The 17,253-nt window shown below is 41.3% G+C and overlaps 1 protein-coding gene across 1 annotated transcript in view; it reads right to left on the minus strand.

Annotated features, from left to right (window-relative positions):
• The window catches only part of ARNT2 (aryl hydrocarbon receptor nuclear translocator 2), a gene marked incomplete at both ends in the record, with an annotated part of 97,705 nt that overhangs the window by 52,440 nt on the left and 28,012 nt on the right, over window positions 1-17,253 (minus strand). Inside the window, 3 exons of the mRNA XM_084267822.1 lie at window positions 6,241-6,454; window positions 8,578-8,791; window positions 14,321-14,368. Of these exons, the coding sequence (XP_084123948.1) occupies window positions 6,241-6,454; window positions 8,578-8,791; window positions 14,321-14,368 (476 nt within the window). The remainder of the gene's footprint in view (window positions 1-6,240; window positions 6,455-8,577; window positions 8,792-14,320; window positions 14,369-17,253) is intronic.

Raw genomic sequence — 17,253 nt, forward strand, 5'->3', positions numbered from 1 at the left:
ATGCCTGCTGTCACTGGATGCCTGCTGTCTTCACTCTACAGGTTGTGACATTGCATGGACATTCAAAACAGATGATGATGAACCACTGTTTTATCCTGGGATAAAAGACACAAATAACTATTAACTCTCTCTATAAACAAAAAATTATAGAACTCCTTTGCTACCTGCCCAGCGGCTAGCCATCTTACTAGGTCAGTCATCCTGTGCTGCTAAAACCTAAAATACTGAGATCTGGTTTTAATTCTCTGTACTCTGACTTGTTAAGCTGCTGGGCTGGGCACGTTTCAGAGACAGATGGTCCTTTAGGGTTCATGTACTTAAGAGAGTTCACAGACAGAAGTAAAAAAAATAAAGAAATCAAGTGCTGTCACTTGAAAGCGCCCTTTACATGCAGAGTGTCTTTCCAATGCATAAACCTCTGATAAATGTGCTCTTCAGAACCAAAGGCTAGAGAACAAAGTCCCAAAGGAGCTTTGCTATAGCTCCTCGCTTTGTCGACTGTCTCAGCAAGGACACACTTCTCTGCACAAAAGGGATTATTTTATTATTATTTTTTCAAGGGGAGTTGAGAGCTCTGGGTAGAAAAGCATCCCTCTTTGGCAAGCATCTCGATTTATACAAAAGATACAGGGAAGACAAAGCATCTGACAATACATTTTTAGGATAAGATTTTTGGCCCCAATACCTAAAAAGAGACTTTTTTACTCCCTTAAAAAAAATAAAATAGGCTGATCCAATTTTAAACTGGATGAGGAGAAACTCCCTGGCTTGCTGATACAGTGCAGAAGCCATCCCATTAATTAAATGCTTTGGTAATATATTAAGTTTTCATTAGACATGAGTTTTACTGTTACTGCTCATGACATGTAAGGCAAAACAGAATTAGATTTCCCAGGACTGAATTTGTGGTCATGCCTCAAGTTAGTCTTTGAATTTGTTTTGAGAATTGTACACATGAAGCCAACTAGGAGTCCCATCCAGCTCTTCTCCATATCAGTTGGAGTCTTTTATTGAAATCAGAGTTCAAAGCAGTGATCATAAGTGCCACATTTGCATTCACTGCCTGGCTGCATGAGAAGAATTCCCTTTCTTCTAAGAACAATAATGCAGAAATCGGAGTTGGAAAATTAACATGGCAGCATGAAACAGCTCACAGAACAAAAAATCCTGTGCTGATTTTCAGGAAGAGTGTGTGTTGTGCAGAGAAGTTATCCCTAATTTTCTCTTTCACATGGTTATTTACTGTTGGTTGAGCACTTCCCATCTGTTCAGTGTTGTGTAAAGCTTTATTTTGCTTCTCCACTGGCCTCTGGCACTGCCCTCTTTTGAATTTAACATTACTTTCCTCATTTTTACAGTCAATTTGACTCTACCTACAGCATCTGGATTTTGTTGCTGCGTCTACACAGAAAGCTTTGCAGTTGGACAGAAAGCTTCATATCCTGAAACAACCATTGCAAGACAACACATTATTTGAAGGCTGTGAGACAGGTTCCCCTATAACAAACCTCTGCTTGTTGTAACCTAGAGTGAGGTTTCCATAATATTCATGAACCACAGTGAATTGTCACGCAATAGTCCTTTCTTCTAAAATGGTGCCTATCAGCTCGACACTTTTGTTGTGGTCAGTCACCATTTCCATCATAAAGTTCTACTTTTTTTGTGCTAATAAAAAATGGCAATAAAATAGCATGCCAAGACTGAACTTGGCGTACAAGTTCTGTCCAATAGTAACCTCAATTAATTTTTTTCAGCTAGCAAGTAAATTGATTTAGTCATTTTTAAATCACTTGAAAATGAGTGCTGTAGAGGTTCTGGTTCTCATCATTTTCTTGCAGTCACAGGTCTGCAGTTTCAGCACCCCTTTGCTACACAGCTACAAGGACTTTGTAGCTTTGTAGACAGTTTGCAAGGACTCCTCCTGATCCCAAATGTCCTGAGGAGGCTTGGTGCCACAACAGGATTACATCTGCTGCACCATGCCTTACCTTAGCTCTTGTGAGGCTGAAGGAAGATGTTATAGCTGGATTACTACATGCTGTGCTGCTCGGAGCTCAGAATTGAATGCAATAAACCACTGGCTGCAGGAACAGGAACATCACAGCCTTGACAAGAATATCTCAAACATATCATGAAATCACTTGGAGCGTTTCCAGCAACCATACAGAGCTACCTATATTCCTCATTGTACTCTTTCATGAACTGCTTACAGAAAATTACATTGGTAGAAATCAGTCCAACAAAGTGTTCTGGAACACTAGAAGACCAGTCAGGTACAATATTTGCTCATTCATTTTTTTGAGAGTAAATGTAGCAGAGGTTCTCTTCAAAAGTTGTCTTTGTTTGCACTTAAGTTCTGTCTGTTCTCTAAGCCATCAGAGATTTGTTGTTGTCTGTGGCTGGTAAGAGGCTCTCGCTTGCATTAGGATTCCACAGTGCTGGGTGTTATTCAGCACATCTCCATGTTCAACTCTGAACCCGCATCTGAACCCAACATCCATCAAGTTTCATCAGTGCATCCTAAGGGCAAAGAGGTCTTTCCTTAATGGATCCTACTGTGGGATCTGATCTTCATCCATATTTGAAGTGATTTGTTTTCCTATCCACAGATTTCCGAGTACAAAGAGGGAAAATAAATTATTACTCTGAGTATCTGCCCCATTATGATTAATCACACCCATGACGCATGTAAAGACTTCTTGGGAGCACTCTTTGTTGCTATCATCAAGTCTCAGCTGCTGTCTTTTCTAGAGCATTTCAAACCATACATACACTTCATAGTCCAGCTTTCCTGTTGCTACAATGTGTTAGCAATTAATGCACAATAAACAAGCAGATGACTGTTCCATTTCCAGGGAATAAAATCTCTGAGGATATAAAATGGAAGAGAAACTATCCATCCTTCCCCGTATCCTGAGCGTTATAAATAGAGTAAGCAATTAACTCCCCAAACACACTACAGGGTTTAGGCCATAGTTAAGTGGCCACTTCAATCTCACATACACTTACACTACTCCTGAAGTCCTGTCCTCTCCTTACCCTTAATTATTCACTCCCCATTTCTCCTTGGTGCTAACACAAGAGTCCAAGTGACCCTATAAGAAGGTGGGACAAAGAGCTGTCTCTACCAAAACCAAGGGGGTTTTTTTGCCTAGCTTTGCTTTCCGCTGGGTCAGCCCCCTTCATGTGACTCACTGTAGTACCAAATAAATGCCAAAGGAGGAGAGGGTTAGACGAGGTGAGAATTGCATAAGCTGGTGTGACTGCCAAAGAAACGCTCATGCAACCACAGTCCCAGTCCCAGTCTTATTCCTGGGGGCAGAAATGTGAGAGGGAGCCTGACTTCTCCACTGACTCGTTCTCCGTCTCGCCCCTTTGGCAGTGGCAGCCTCCCAAGCCCTCCGGGTCTGAGGCAGTTTCTCTGGGCAGCAGGACTGCTAAGAGGTGTTGGGAAAACCCCAGCAGTGCAGCAGTAACGATCATGCTTGTAACAGAACACACACAACCAACGGACACTGCTCTGATGCAAGGCAAGTGATGTTTCTCCTTTCTCAAGATGCTGGCATTGTTTCCCAGTTCAGGGGCTGAAGGAAGAGGTTATAGGGATGAGACCCTGAGAAGACGAGGAAGAGAGCAAAGTTAAAAATCATCTCATATCATTACGCTTTCACCTGCAAGTCTCTTCTTTTCCTGAGGTGAGTCCTGTGCTCAACAGTCAGAGGTCACTAGAAAATGAGGATTTTGCTGCTGCCTGCAGTGAACTTCACTTTGAGCAGGAAAAACGTCAAACACAGCTGGCTGGCTTGCGGTTTGCATCGCTTTCAAGCTCCACACCGCCCTTTGTTCTGCAGGAAACAACTTTGGAAAGCCAAGACAGACTTGGGGGCCGCTCAAATGGTTTGATAAACACTGACTTAAAGGAAGTACATTTGCTTACTTGACTTCTTTTAAAATGTCACTATGGCACCCATCATTTCTGTTCCCTGCACTATTTCATTGCATTCTCACCTGTTACAAAGCAGTTACTCTCAGTATGGCTTGTGTTACAGGAAGGAAAGTGTAACTGGTTGAATAGTCTCTGGAATCACCTTGATCTCTGAGGACCTAGAGAGTGATGCTGCTGACGTCCTACTGTGTGCTGTTGGTACGCAACTGGATGCCAGAGTGAAATTCCTTATAGACAGATTCTGTTATTTCATGGTACCTTACAGGGTCAAGGAAATGCAAGTTTAATGTAACAGATCCAGAGGTTTCTGTTTACTTCTATGTTCCTCAGGTGGACAAAACTACTCATATACTAACTACATGAATTTCATTAGTCACATCTTTAAAATAAAACTACCCAGCGAAGCAGGACTGTATTATGTCCTTTGCTTTACACTAGTTTTATTAAAATGCTAGAAAAATGAAGCAGACACCTGAAAAATCTGTTTTATGATGATCTTACGAGAGCTGAAGCACATACTACCGTATGTCTATCCTTGATACAGAAGCAGACTGATGATTGTGTTTATGGCTTGTGAGATGTTCAGCTGGCCAAAACAGCTGCTCATGTACCCACAAGAACTTTGTAAAGGAAAACTCTCACAATGTGCCCCATATAGGTAGGATAAATTACACACCTTACTTCTTACTTACTCTTACTTGCACTTCCTTGCAACTGTTTTAACTACACACATTCTCCAGTCCTGAAATATCACCTTTCTACATCTGCACCTTCTGGAGTGTAGCTAAGCAGGCTACCCTGGCTCCAAACAGGCTGATGCTTCCTTCACACTGGGAAAACATTCAGCTGTCCACGTACAGCAGATTTACAAGCCTTCTGTGACAACCTGAGAACTTCAAAAGGCAGAGAAAAGATTTAGGCCTATAAATGCCGTTATTTGAACTTCTCTTCCACTGGCTACAGATGAATTCTGTGTAAACGAAAAGCACATAATTAAAACTGGATTTTCAGAAGTGCTCTGCATTTGTCTAGTCCTGCTCTAGTTTGAGCAGGTTAAGCCCCATAATTGGACATTCTGGGAGTAAAAATGTGACTGTTCGCTGAGGCTCTGGAGTATTTGCTTCTTGGAGAAAGATGGTACATACGTTAAAACATATTACATGTACATAATAAAAACAGAGGTTGTACTCTTTTTCAAGTCCTGTGGTATGAGACTCAGCTGTTTTGCTCTGCACAGGTTCCCCTAACTGCTCCTTTGGTTTTGATCCATCTGGATTTTCAACATGGAATTTTGCTTTGAGTTTCCAATTTGAATACACAACAGCTCTGCCAAAACCACATCACATTGAAACCACAGGAAATCATGAATTTGGCACTGTTTTGACATGGAAGCAGGTTCACTCAAAACTGTATCGCTGTCCTTCAAGTTATGAAACACAACAAAAGTTCTGGCAAACCAGGTAAGAATTCTAAATTGCTAGAGCAAGGCAAAATTGTGTGACTTCAACATGGATCAGGATTTTCTTATAAATATTTTCCCCTAGTCTTAGTCCTATAGCTATAAACATACTGTGTGTAAGAATGAAAGAGAGAAGTTGAGTTTCCTGCTTTCCAAGTCTGACTTGAACAGGATTCAGCTAACTCTCACAGCTCTAATATATATACCCCTAATTCAAGACAAGGGTAGTTTCCTACTTGCAGTCTTGGGCATGAAGAACTGTAAAAGCCAGAGTTATTCTGAAGATATGAACATGGTTTAGTTTTATGTGCAAAGTGACAGTGAGTCAATTTAGAGCTAACTCACACCACTGCTGCAGGAGCAAGCCTCCCATTTAAAATCCACCAGATTTTCAGCTGCCAAACACTGGATTTTTTCCCCAGGATTCCCGTTAGCAAACCACAAGGAACGTTTATGAAAATGGAAAAGTCTAAAGTATGATTCTTTTGCCTTCAAAATAAACACTGCCCTAAAGAAACACATATTTGTAAAGAAGTCACAAGTTCATTGAGGACGAAAGGAAAACAATCTAGATTTCCAGACCAAGCCTGAAAACAATCCAGACTCCAAACCTACCCAAGCCAGAAGTTTGAACAGTGAGCTACGTGAAGGTGGTTTGAAGTCAAAAAAATAGGAAGGAAAATGAGATTTATATTACTGCACTGCTTGCAAGAAAAAGGCCGTTTAATCTTGATGAATTTCTTTTTTACCAGATTTTTTAACAAGGAATTTTGAATGTCAGAAAAACCCTGTAGGGATCCATAACACACAGAACCATACATCAGACATATCTGACCTGTCATTGAGTTCTCAGATGTACACAGTTGCTCTCGCAGCTTTTCTACATCGTCTGGATGAACCTGTTCATACAAAGTGCTGCCAAACCATTCAGACTGTGGCTGGTTCAGCACAGGAGTCACAGAATCTGATACGTAGATCACTCTTCCCGTCTCAGCTGCAACTACAAACAGGAACCCATCTGCAGCCTCCAGGATAAGATGTTTCAGTTCCTTCCAAAGAAAGGTTTTGATTAGAATGCCAGAAAGAAAAGGGAATTAAATAAAACATCTGTCACAGCCAAAGAACATTGTTTTCTTGCCATCTTAGTAGCTGATCACGACCGAGGCAGAAATTTTCACTGTAGTACTGATACAACACAAGCAAACTGTAGCAAGCCATAAATCGCTATCTTAATAAGAAATAACATTTTGTTTTTCTTTACTGCCTTTCATCTGGTGATCTCAATCCACTTTAGGAAAATTAAGTAACTAAATCTTACTGCATACTGCGTGATAGGCATCTAACATTAGAAAATAAAAGGTTATTTAAGAGTACAAACAGAGGAAATGAATAGCTATAACTCATATGGCAAACTCATCCCTTAATTAAGCGTCCTAAATAATTTAATTGGAAAGAAATCAACAAGTCTTTGTGGGTTTTTTTGTTTGGGGTTTTTTCCCCCCCTCAGGATGAACTCTGTTTGTAAATAAACAGTCACGGGATGAAAGGCACAAAGTGTAATGGGAAAAAGGACAGGAGTCCCCAGCCTCCCCTCCCATGAGGGGGCCCGAGTCCCTGCACAGGAAGGTTGCATCGCTCCTTGCTTTTTTTTTTCCCTCCAGCCTGTGAACACAAAGCCTCAGAGATCCAAAGGGCCTGAAACACTCCTGTCTTTGGTCTTTTCTTTACAGGGTCCCCTGCTCAGCATCCTGGATACTTCTGTCCTGAGACACCCACACTGACATGAGACCCAGAGCCCCAACCCCACCTGGGGGAAGGGTGACCATAAGCCTTTAACACAAGGTACTTCTGTCCCTCAGAAACTGGGTCCAGATTCCCAATACCTTGAATTGTGCAGGCAAATAGCTATTTGCATGCATGGCACAGAAACACTTTGCTTAACAGTGCTTGAAAACTTCTCATGGGGAAGGATGACCAATACTGCTCCAATTCCTGGGAAACAAGCTCAAATAGCCTCTGCTTGGTGGCTCCAGTGACCATGAGAGCTTGTAGAAGATAGCATGTCTGGAGCTCAGAGAGCTTTGGACCATCTGAGTCACGTTCCAGGCTACAGAGCTCAGCACGGTTGTGTGCAAGTGCCAGGCATTAGCTGGTAAGGTGAGGATCACAGACTGGTAAATTCTACTAAAAAATGAGCAATTCATCCCAAGAAACACTTAACAGACCATCAACTTCTACCGTAGAGAAAGCACATCAACTCTGAACCACTTACTAGCTAAAACACTCTCACTGCATAGCTGGCTGCACTATACAGAGAATAGAGACCTGTTTTGCATACATTTTAAACAAAGATGAAGATAAACAAAAGGGTGCAAAGGAAGTGACTAGGGTCCCCCACCTACAACCAGCCAAATGGCACAGTTCCTCCAGAAACACACTTTGGGACAGCCAGAATAAGCAGAGATATGAACATGGCGAGGTCAGCAGCTGCTGTTTCTCTAACAGAAGTATTGCCTCGAGCCACAACTTACATGTGTAAGTGCTTAAATCGTTCAGACCACAAAAATGCACATTACACCCACAGGACTTCAAAAACAATGAAGGTGGTAGGAATTTCCAGTGCAGTCAGTTCAACAGTTTTCCTTTGAGCACTGGGCGCATCTTCCTTCTTCCATCAAAAATGTAACCAAGAAAATACCTTGGCCAGTACAGATAGGATTCATCTCTGCCCAGTTCAGCTGGCAGGCACTTGGGATATTAAGACTAAACAAAGTTTTTAACCTTCTTCTAAACCCAGGAGGGAGAAGAATATCTCTTCCAGATTAATTTTGACCTATTTTGGAGAATCTTTATAAGGATGGGAAGATCCCAGTTCTGGAGGAAAATTCCTTTCTAGTCATGAGAGAGTGTGACTGATTTGCTTTTTCCAGACCTCAAATGCCCATTTTGCTGCTTCAGAGAGAAAGATTTGCCCTATTTTTAAGATCAAGTCTGAACAGTCACAAGAAACTGTCTGCATTCACATCTTATGTTCTATGGTCTTGGATACACAGCTTGTACCAGTCACTACATGATGGTGGACAATCAAGCTGGGACCCTTCTCAGCATTGCCTCACATCTTTTAAGACCACAATCCAGAAAAACATCCAGACACTTCCAAAAAAACCCCTACCTGTTCTGTAAGAAACGAAGGCTTGTAAGCTCCATCAGTAGATTTGTTTCCAGTGCCCCTCATTGATTTCATGTGTGAAACAGCCATCCGAAGAATTGTGAGCTTGTCGGGCTTACGAGCCAGGGCGCTACAAGTGGGTACCATATCAGACAGTTCGGTGATATACTGTGTCATCTTGTTTCTCCTGCGTCTCTCAATTTCACTATGATTCTCCCTGAAAATTTAAAGAAAACACCAAACCAACAGAGAAGCAGATACGATCAGTGTAAGAGTTTCCATCAGAAGTAATGAATCATAATACTTTGTACTTGTTTTGCTGTTTCACCCCAGGAGAGCAAAGGGCTTTACAAAGCTAAGCGCTATTATCTCTCAGTTTACAGACAAAAAAATCCAGGCCATGGAAGGATAAATATGATTTCCCTATAGCTATGAAAAGAACCCATATTTCTAGCTATTGGCTCCTGGCCTTAATCTCTTAACCTTAATCTCCTTCGGTGCAAGGACAAAGAACGAAGTAGAAAGCTGCAAGGAACTGCCAACTCCGGCCAGACTCCCAAATCTTCTGTGATGCATCTCACAGCTTCCAGTCCTTGCTCAAGGTGTTGGATTTGCTTATAAAAGGTTTCTTTTAGAAGAAACCAATTACTAACAGCTGGATCAGACCAGCTGTGTCAGCACTGACTTATGAAAAAACCCACTCAATGACAGCATAGATCTCCAGACCTATAAAGCTGCGTGGAATGTTCTACATCCCTGTAGGGAGATGCTACATGCTTGCAGGACCATATATGGTATAACAGTACATACAAAAACCACAGTAAATAAATAAAATTACTATGTAAGACAGCAAGTAAGCATCTGGCTTGTCAGACATAGATCAGAATTTATGTTTGAGAACAATCTAGCACAGCAGGGAAATTGCAATGACAGAACTTGATGTTGCCCACTTTGGGCTGAGCTCCAATGTTCTCATCCTTTACAGTGAACATATGATTGAGGTGGTGGATCACATTTAAGAATTCTCAAAATGGACAGTCACCAAAATCTTTCAGAACTAAAGATCTGGGAGTCCAGTTTTCCCACACCATAAATCACCACTGCTTGATCTCTAGTAAGGAATTACACCAATACATACATTTGAGATAGTCCAAACAGACCTAGAATACTTCAGTGCTTAGCACTTATTTTCCCCATACTGTACCTCTCAGGTGGCAGCTAAACACAAGTACACGACAGGTACATGATGCCTCAGATGTCAAAGCAGCATCTTCCACTGATTTCAACAAGGTGCACATGGCATTTTCTTGTGGGATCGCTGGCTGATCCAACAAGATGTGAAAGGTGATCACACGGACAGTCCACCAGCATCGACCAATACGATAACACAACACTAAAAGAAGCTGCAACATTCTTCAAAGCTGATTTGTTATGCAGACTGATTGTGAATGTAGAAGCTAAGCTCAGCACAATTGTTGTCTGTTTTAATAACGGGGCTGTTTTAGTAAAACACAGGTAAGAATGCTAACTGTAGTATTCTGCTTCCTGAAACAGAGGAATGCACGGGCTTGTGGTGCTTTACAACGTGCATCCCACCCCTGGCACATACAGGTGTCATACACAAGGCACTGTTTGCAGAAATGCCACTTGTTAGAGCTACATGCAGAGTTGTTATTCCTGCTGATGCCTTTGCTTCCTATCTGATGTTCAGGAAATCCAGGTAAGGATCCCAGCAATGAGAGCCCATGGCTGTTCAGAAAATTCCAGCCAGTGACTTAGTTAAGGTCACTAACTGCTTAACTGATGGTCACTAACTGCTTAACTGTCCATCACATGAACCTTTCTAGTGAACCTGACAGCCTCTGCACAGCTCCACACCGAAGCAGGAGGGAACACTGTCTGTGGGAGCTGGATCACACACACACACAGGCAGAACCAGTTGTGTGGCCACACACACGTCAGCACATACACACAGACACATACAGACAGGGGGAAGAAAAAGGCAGTTTTACATGATGAAAGCTTGCTCTAGATTCAGCACTTTGACAGAAAGGGTGATCAAAAAACAAGACAAAGAACACACATATTCAACATGTATTTTATATTTACAAATACATATTCCATTGTCTGCCACTAAAGTATTTTAACACTCCTGAACATTAGAAACAATCATTATAAAGAGTAAACAAAGAGATTGCAAAACTTCCTGAGAATAAAGAGAATATCCAACAGTCTATTTCATTTACGGTCACAAAAGCTGAGAAGTAATAGTATGCTAATCCAATGGCTGTGCAAACTTTGAAGCAAACAGAATCTTGAAACTAATTCAAATTTAAACCCTTAAAACAAAAAGGCTTCCAGAAGCATCTCCTCTAGGAACCCTGGCATTCATAACCATGTATACATAACAATGCTCCAATTCTGTCATTTCTAACTTTGTTTTTCAATGGAAATTTTGGAGGGATGTTAAATTTTGGAAGACTGCAGGAGTTGATCCAAACCCACTTAGGTCTAAGGGTCAGTATTACTGATTTCAAGCATTTCTGGATCAGCCAGCCCTCCTGACTTGATTCGCCAGAATGGCATCATACATAAAATAAAAATGGGGGCAAGCCATATTTCATTTTCCTTTTTCCTACTTCCTACCTGGCCATCCTTTCTGAATCAGCAGTACTTTGATCATTGTCCCACCTAGAAACAAAATAACCAGCTCTCTAAGCTAAGACACACGTACTGAGAGTTTTTGGACACGAACATCCCCCTCTTTTCTCTCAGCAGAGGAGCTCTACAGACCACGCCTACCTTGCAAACTTTTCCTTATCACCAGAGATTTGATCACCATCATACCTAGAAACAAAAGACAGTAAGTAAATTCACAACAGTTACGCACTGCATGATAGTCAACACAGAGCAGAAAGCAAGGAGATTCACAACTGCAAACTGTTACAAATAACAGCAAGAAAAATGGGGGCATGAGAACGATAAAGCAAAGAAAACTTAAGAGTCTGGATGAAACGTCCAAGCCATGCTGATTCAAAAGCTTCATTTGTGTATTTAAAAGAGTTGGAGGCACATTTCACTGGATTTATGCAAACACTTTAACATACACTCACTGCTTGGGAAACTTAACAACCAGCACCATTACAATAAACACCACTGAGCTTTTATCGACAGCAGCCCATGAAATATTCATTGCTGTGTCAGAAGTGAAAGAGCTGTATCTTTTCCAGATTGCAACCACAACTCACTCCATTCAGCAGAGGGCACTGATGGTCTACAGATAACATGGGAGGGCAGAGACACACGCTTAAGTGCAATGCATTGTATCAGGACACCTTCAGACACAAGCTCTAGTGGGTACGGACACTGGACCGCCTGCTGGGAGGACTGGAAAAAGGCAGGCAGGCAGATGAACCTGACAGCTAAATAGAAGTGAAATTAAACCGGCTTCAATCCCTCAGAAGTAAACAGAAACCTCGTTCCTACCCAAATCAGCACCACTTAGGTGCCCAAAAGGGTACATGTGGCATATTGGCCACAACTTTATGGAGGAAATCCTCATCAATGGGACACTTTTGCCCCATGGGATTAAAGCTTCACTGTTTCTGAAGTGCTGTCCCAGAGAAACGCAGCAATGTGACATTTTACTAAAAAAATGACAAGCTGCTCCTCCTTTCCCTTTCCTAAAAACTAATCCTTTGAAATTAGATTTTGCTAGAATAGTTACAAATAGACACTTTAAAAAAAAATTAAAATCTTACTGTTGGAAAAAACAAAATGCTTGTTCCAAACCAGAAAATGTAGGCTTTCAAAATTACAAAAATAAAACTAATGACTTCTCTAGAATTGAAGATTCATAATGAACTTAAGAACAGCCAAGTGATACTTTGCATTAGCATTTCCAACAGCACAAGCACTTCAAGTGCCTACGAAGCTTCCATGTATTAGACAATTTTTTTCCTTTTTTTCTTCTTAAACAAATCAAAACTAACTTTAAGTACCAAATTGTCCCAGTTCCTTTCTGAGGCTTCCTATTTTCCTTCCCCAGTGAGACTCAAACCCCAAAGAGAAAGCTTGAAGTGATTCCTCCATTTCCTCCTACATTGCGTTTAACACCGGCACCCTCAAAACTTTCAAGTTATAAATGACACTTCCTTACACTTGACTCTGCCCAGATAACAGACTGAGCCCAAAGATTTTTAAACAAAAAGACATATCCAATGAGGAATGGCAACATGCCGTCATGTGGGAAGTACATGCATACGCCTCCACGTGAGGATGAGGTGCCATGCAGATACCTGAGCTGGCTTGGAAGTCCCTGAGAAGCAAGGTATGTTAACTCATGTGGAGCATCGTACTAACACCACTACCTCCTGTGCTTCCACTACTTTGGGACATGTCTACTCATCCTTGTCTGCTTGGCTGGGCTGAGGATGTTATTGCCTCCCTTTTCTCCGTTCCAGTCTCCCTGTTAGGAATCAGTTACATGGGCAACTTGGAGAAGGGAAAAGTCCTAAAAGGAGGGCACTGCTAGAACTTGGGACATGGCCCTGGGCATCTCTGCACTGTTCTTCCTGCACTCTCTAAAAGCAGAACAATCTGGGAGTTCTACAGCATTTAAGATTTAAGTATCAGATTTTGATCTGACATCTAAAATTAACTGAGTCTAAGCACAGCAAAGCATACTTCTCCAATTAAAACAGCGGAACAATTGGCTCTCTCCACCATCAAACTTTGAAAGGCTGAAGCCAGGATGGAGACAGAGCAATGCACACACTTAGCAACCCTGACACTTATGTAGGCACAAATCAGATCACATTCACCACGGATCTTGTTCTCTTACCACACACCTTCTAGCAAACATTAGAACTAGCCCTCAGATCACTGGTTTTAACATCAGCTAAACAGGGGTGTTGCTGGTCTTGTCCAGTAGGTTATTCATGATGTGGTGTTACCACACACCTTCTGCATACTTGTCTTTCAACCTGACTAGGAAGATCTCGTTAAAACCTTATGGTGACAGCTATGTTTGAACACAGCTGCTGCTACACAGCTGCAGTTACAATTTGGATAATCAGCACTGTTATCTGTAGGTCTCAAAGAATCTACTCCTCACTGCAGCTGCTTGGTTTCTAATGGAAAAGAAAAATGCAAACAGTGTGACCAGAAAAAAAGAAAAAGTGAAAAAATGGCAAAGATGTGTTGTTTGGTTTTATACCTAGCACGGAATATCCCACATCAATTAACATTTATTTTGGCAATTTTTAGTATTCTGTCACACCTAATAGTACATAATGAGCTTTAATCTTAAAAAAAACAATCCACACCTCTAGGATCTGTCATATTGTCTTAACAAGCAGTTAAGATCTGAAATAAATTCAAAATATAATTCTTTTCAGTGGCAGAAAGACAACCTCATTAATGTCAAATAACCAAAGTTCATCTGTAAGTTAATAGCAGTTTATACCAAAAAATCACAAATCTTCTCATGTGACATAATTTGCCAAGTAAAGTTATGACACACATGCTGTCAGCTTTGTAAGCCAACAACTACATTAGGCAGATTTCTGCCAGGAAGCCTGATCTGCAGAGGAGGCTGATAAAAACAGTAACCAGAATTTAGGTCAAATTATTGGCAAGTTCTTCTGTCCATATTCATACTGACTTTAAAACATCAGTAGTGAGACAGCTGTCTTTCCCCACTGAAAGAAGTCAGCAATTTGGCCAACTCTCTGTAAATGCTCACCTTGAAAATTTGCTGGGCCCCTCCCCATCTTCATCATCGAAGTCCATTCTGTAAAAGCAAGATTTTTCAAATCAGTAACCCTGATGATGGCAAAGGTGACACAAGCATTCAAGACAGCAGTTCTCAACGTCATTTGATTTATATTTTGCCTGGACGTGTTAACAACTGCGGATTCCAGTCCTGCTCATTGTCTCCAGATCCCCTAAAAGTAGCTCATGAGCTGCCAGGAATACAAAGAATAACAAGTTTTTAAGAAAAAACAAGCAATAAATCACTGTTCTTCCCCACAGAGATCTGCACTGTTAAAATTAATAAATAAAAGGAAATATTAAACAAATGCAGTTCTTATGAGATGGTCAGAAGTAACAGCTCTTAGGCCTGACAGGAGTTTATGGAAATCAGTGGGGGCTCTACACTAGAGGACCGAAATTCAGGCTAAAGAAAACAAAGGTCTAAAGCTCCACACATCACAAACACCAGGCTGCTGTTTTTGCCCCAGTCGAAAGAATGCACGCTAGAGGTTGAGCAGAACAAACTCCTGGCCTCCATGCTAAAAGCATCACTGATTGTAACCGTGGTTCACTCTTTAGGCCTGCCCTGTACTCCCATTCATTTCACACAAATTACGGGCCAGTCTGCAGATGGCAAGTACGTTGTGGTTCCCCTGTGGCCATTCCTAAACTGACCTGAGGGTCTACCCTGCAACTTACCTGGTTTCTGTCACAGACCTTCTTCTTAAGTCAGCGGAAGAGATGAGCTCTTCCTTGAGCCAAATCCCAGCCCTCCAGTTAGGCTCCTCCAAGGAGCTACAAGATGCAGGGACCTCTTTCTTCATTTCTTACATGGAGAGACTAGAAAGATTTACTTCCTGCATCAGCTGCCTAAACTGATGTGACTGTCTCCTTCCCATTAAGTCACTACAAAGTTATGCAACAGTGTAATTGCCAAAACACTTTATACTTTTTTATACCTTTAAAAAGCAGTGGACAAATACATACTCCAGTTACAAGGGAGTGACCCTGCCATCAATGCAGATTATGAACCAAGCTCATATAAAATTATCATATACAATTACAGTATTAGTGTACTTATCTTAATAAGAAAATACGTTAGTATGATATACTGACCTTGATCAGTCTGTCAGATGTAATTTGCGTAGACAGGAAATCTTAGTTTTGTTTTGCAAACAGTTTTGTCAGGTTTCTTTCACACTGAGCTTTCTAACATTGCAGTGTAACAAGACTTTATACAATGACAGATTCCACGCCGCTATTACTTTCCAGATTAATTAAACATATAAACCATACTAAAGGCAAACCCCTGCAAAGCTGATGTTATTTATCTCAGTATTAAAAGAAACCCCTGCCAATTAAAAATTAAGAGCTGTACATTCAGAGTGTGGCCACAATGATGTTAAAATGCTCTTTCAAACTACATCGGCATAGAGAAGCACGAGTGCCAGTCAGGCAATACGACCTTGCTTCCTACCTTTCATAACCAAGCAGAGAGAAAACCATCTCCCCCAAAGGGAGGTATTTAATTTGGTGAAGCTCACTGCAATCATAATCCTCACTATAAATTAGATTTTTGCTCACCTAATTATCACCAAATCCCATTTCAAAGTCAGCAGCCTCTCATCACTTGTGCAGAACACCACCGACCGCCAGCAGCCAGCACCACGGGCCAGCAGTTACGCCAGAACCCATCCTGTCAACCCCAAACATGGTCTTCAGCACTGGCACCACCAGCCCCAATTTCCCCAGACCTGCTGCATGCACAGTATCCCCAGCAATTTAACACTCACACATCACCACCTAGCCGAAGGTTCCCTCTTACCTACCTGTTTCTTCCCTTCACGTAAGAAGGCTGTTTGTTTTACACCCCAGGCCAGCACCAGGCTGGCTCCATCTGAAGCCACCACCAAAGCATCACTCAGGTGTATCCTTCACTGGTTTCACTGGCAACTGAAATGCAACTGAGGGAAACCTCCAGTTTCAAAGTTGGGGGATAAGGGCAGCAGAAAATACATACTCCCTACAGTGGGGAAAAGCCTCTTCTTCAAGGATTTAATAAGATATTGCTTTCATGTGTGATGGATTAATTTTGTAATTTCTTTTCTTCTCCAATACACTGAGAACCCATCCCTTGGCAGATTTTCTTAGCTTCCAGCCAAATACTCCAGCTGAGTGCCAATTTTCCCCAAAAAATCAGATTAGCTCTACTGAACTTAGTTTATTATTCCTGGAATATAATGTAGAGGATTACAGAGAACCTGATGACAGTTTAGGACTTGATCCTGCTGCCTGAACTGTATACCTGCTCCCAGAGGAACAAGTGGGAGTAGCACACCTATTTATCTAGATGGATGGACATTAGCTTCTCATCTTGAGAGATCTTGATGGGTTAATAGTAGTAGGTAAGACCTACCACATTTATAGTGGGCTCTTCACAGCAGAACCTGAGTGCCACGGGTGCAATACCAGAGTGTAGAGACTAAACCTTTAAATAATGCCTTTGCTTTGTTAAGCTACCTAAAATGCTTGATTTTATTCCAAAGGCCAGATTAAAAAAAAAAAAACAAATGAGGAAATTGAACACAAAGCTCATGAGAAATGTCAATATTCGTAAAAATGCGAGTAAATACATCTCCCTGCCATCGTTGATAATAATCACATTTACTAATTTCACATTTCACTATGCAGAATGAAAAAAAAAAAACCTTTCAAAACCTGAAAAAACAAGCAATCTCAGGAATGAATTGGAATGCCCTGTCTGAACCACCGTGTTGGCTTTACAGCAAGGCAGAGTGAAAGATAGGGAATCAGTTGTAACCTTTAGCAGAACACATAAAAATAATATTCCCACCAACTCCTCACACCCTGACAGAGAAGATCTCCTGTTCAGATAGAATGTATTGCACATTAGCAAAACAG

This window comes from Gallinula chloropus, assembly GCF_964237585.1.
Source record: "Gallinula chloropus genome assembly, chromosome: 9".
NCBI classification, from domain to species: Eukaryota; Metazoa; Chordata; class Aves; order Gruiformes; family Rallidae; genus Gallinula; species Gallinula chloropus.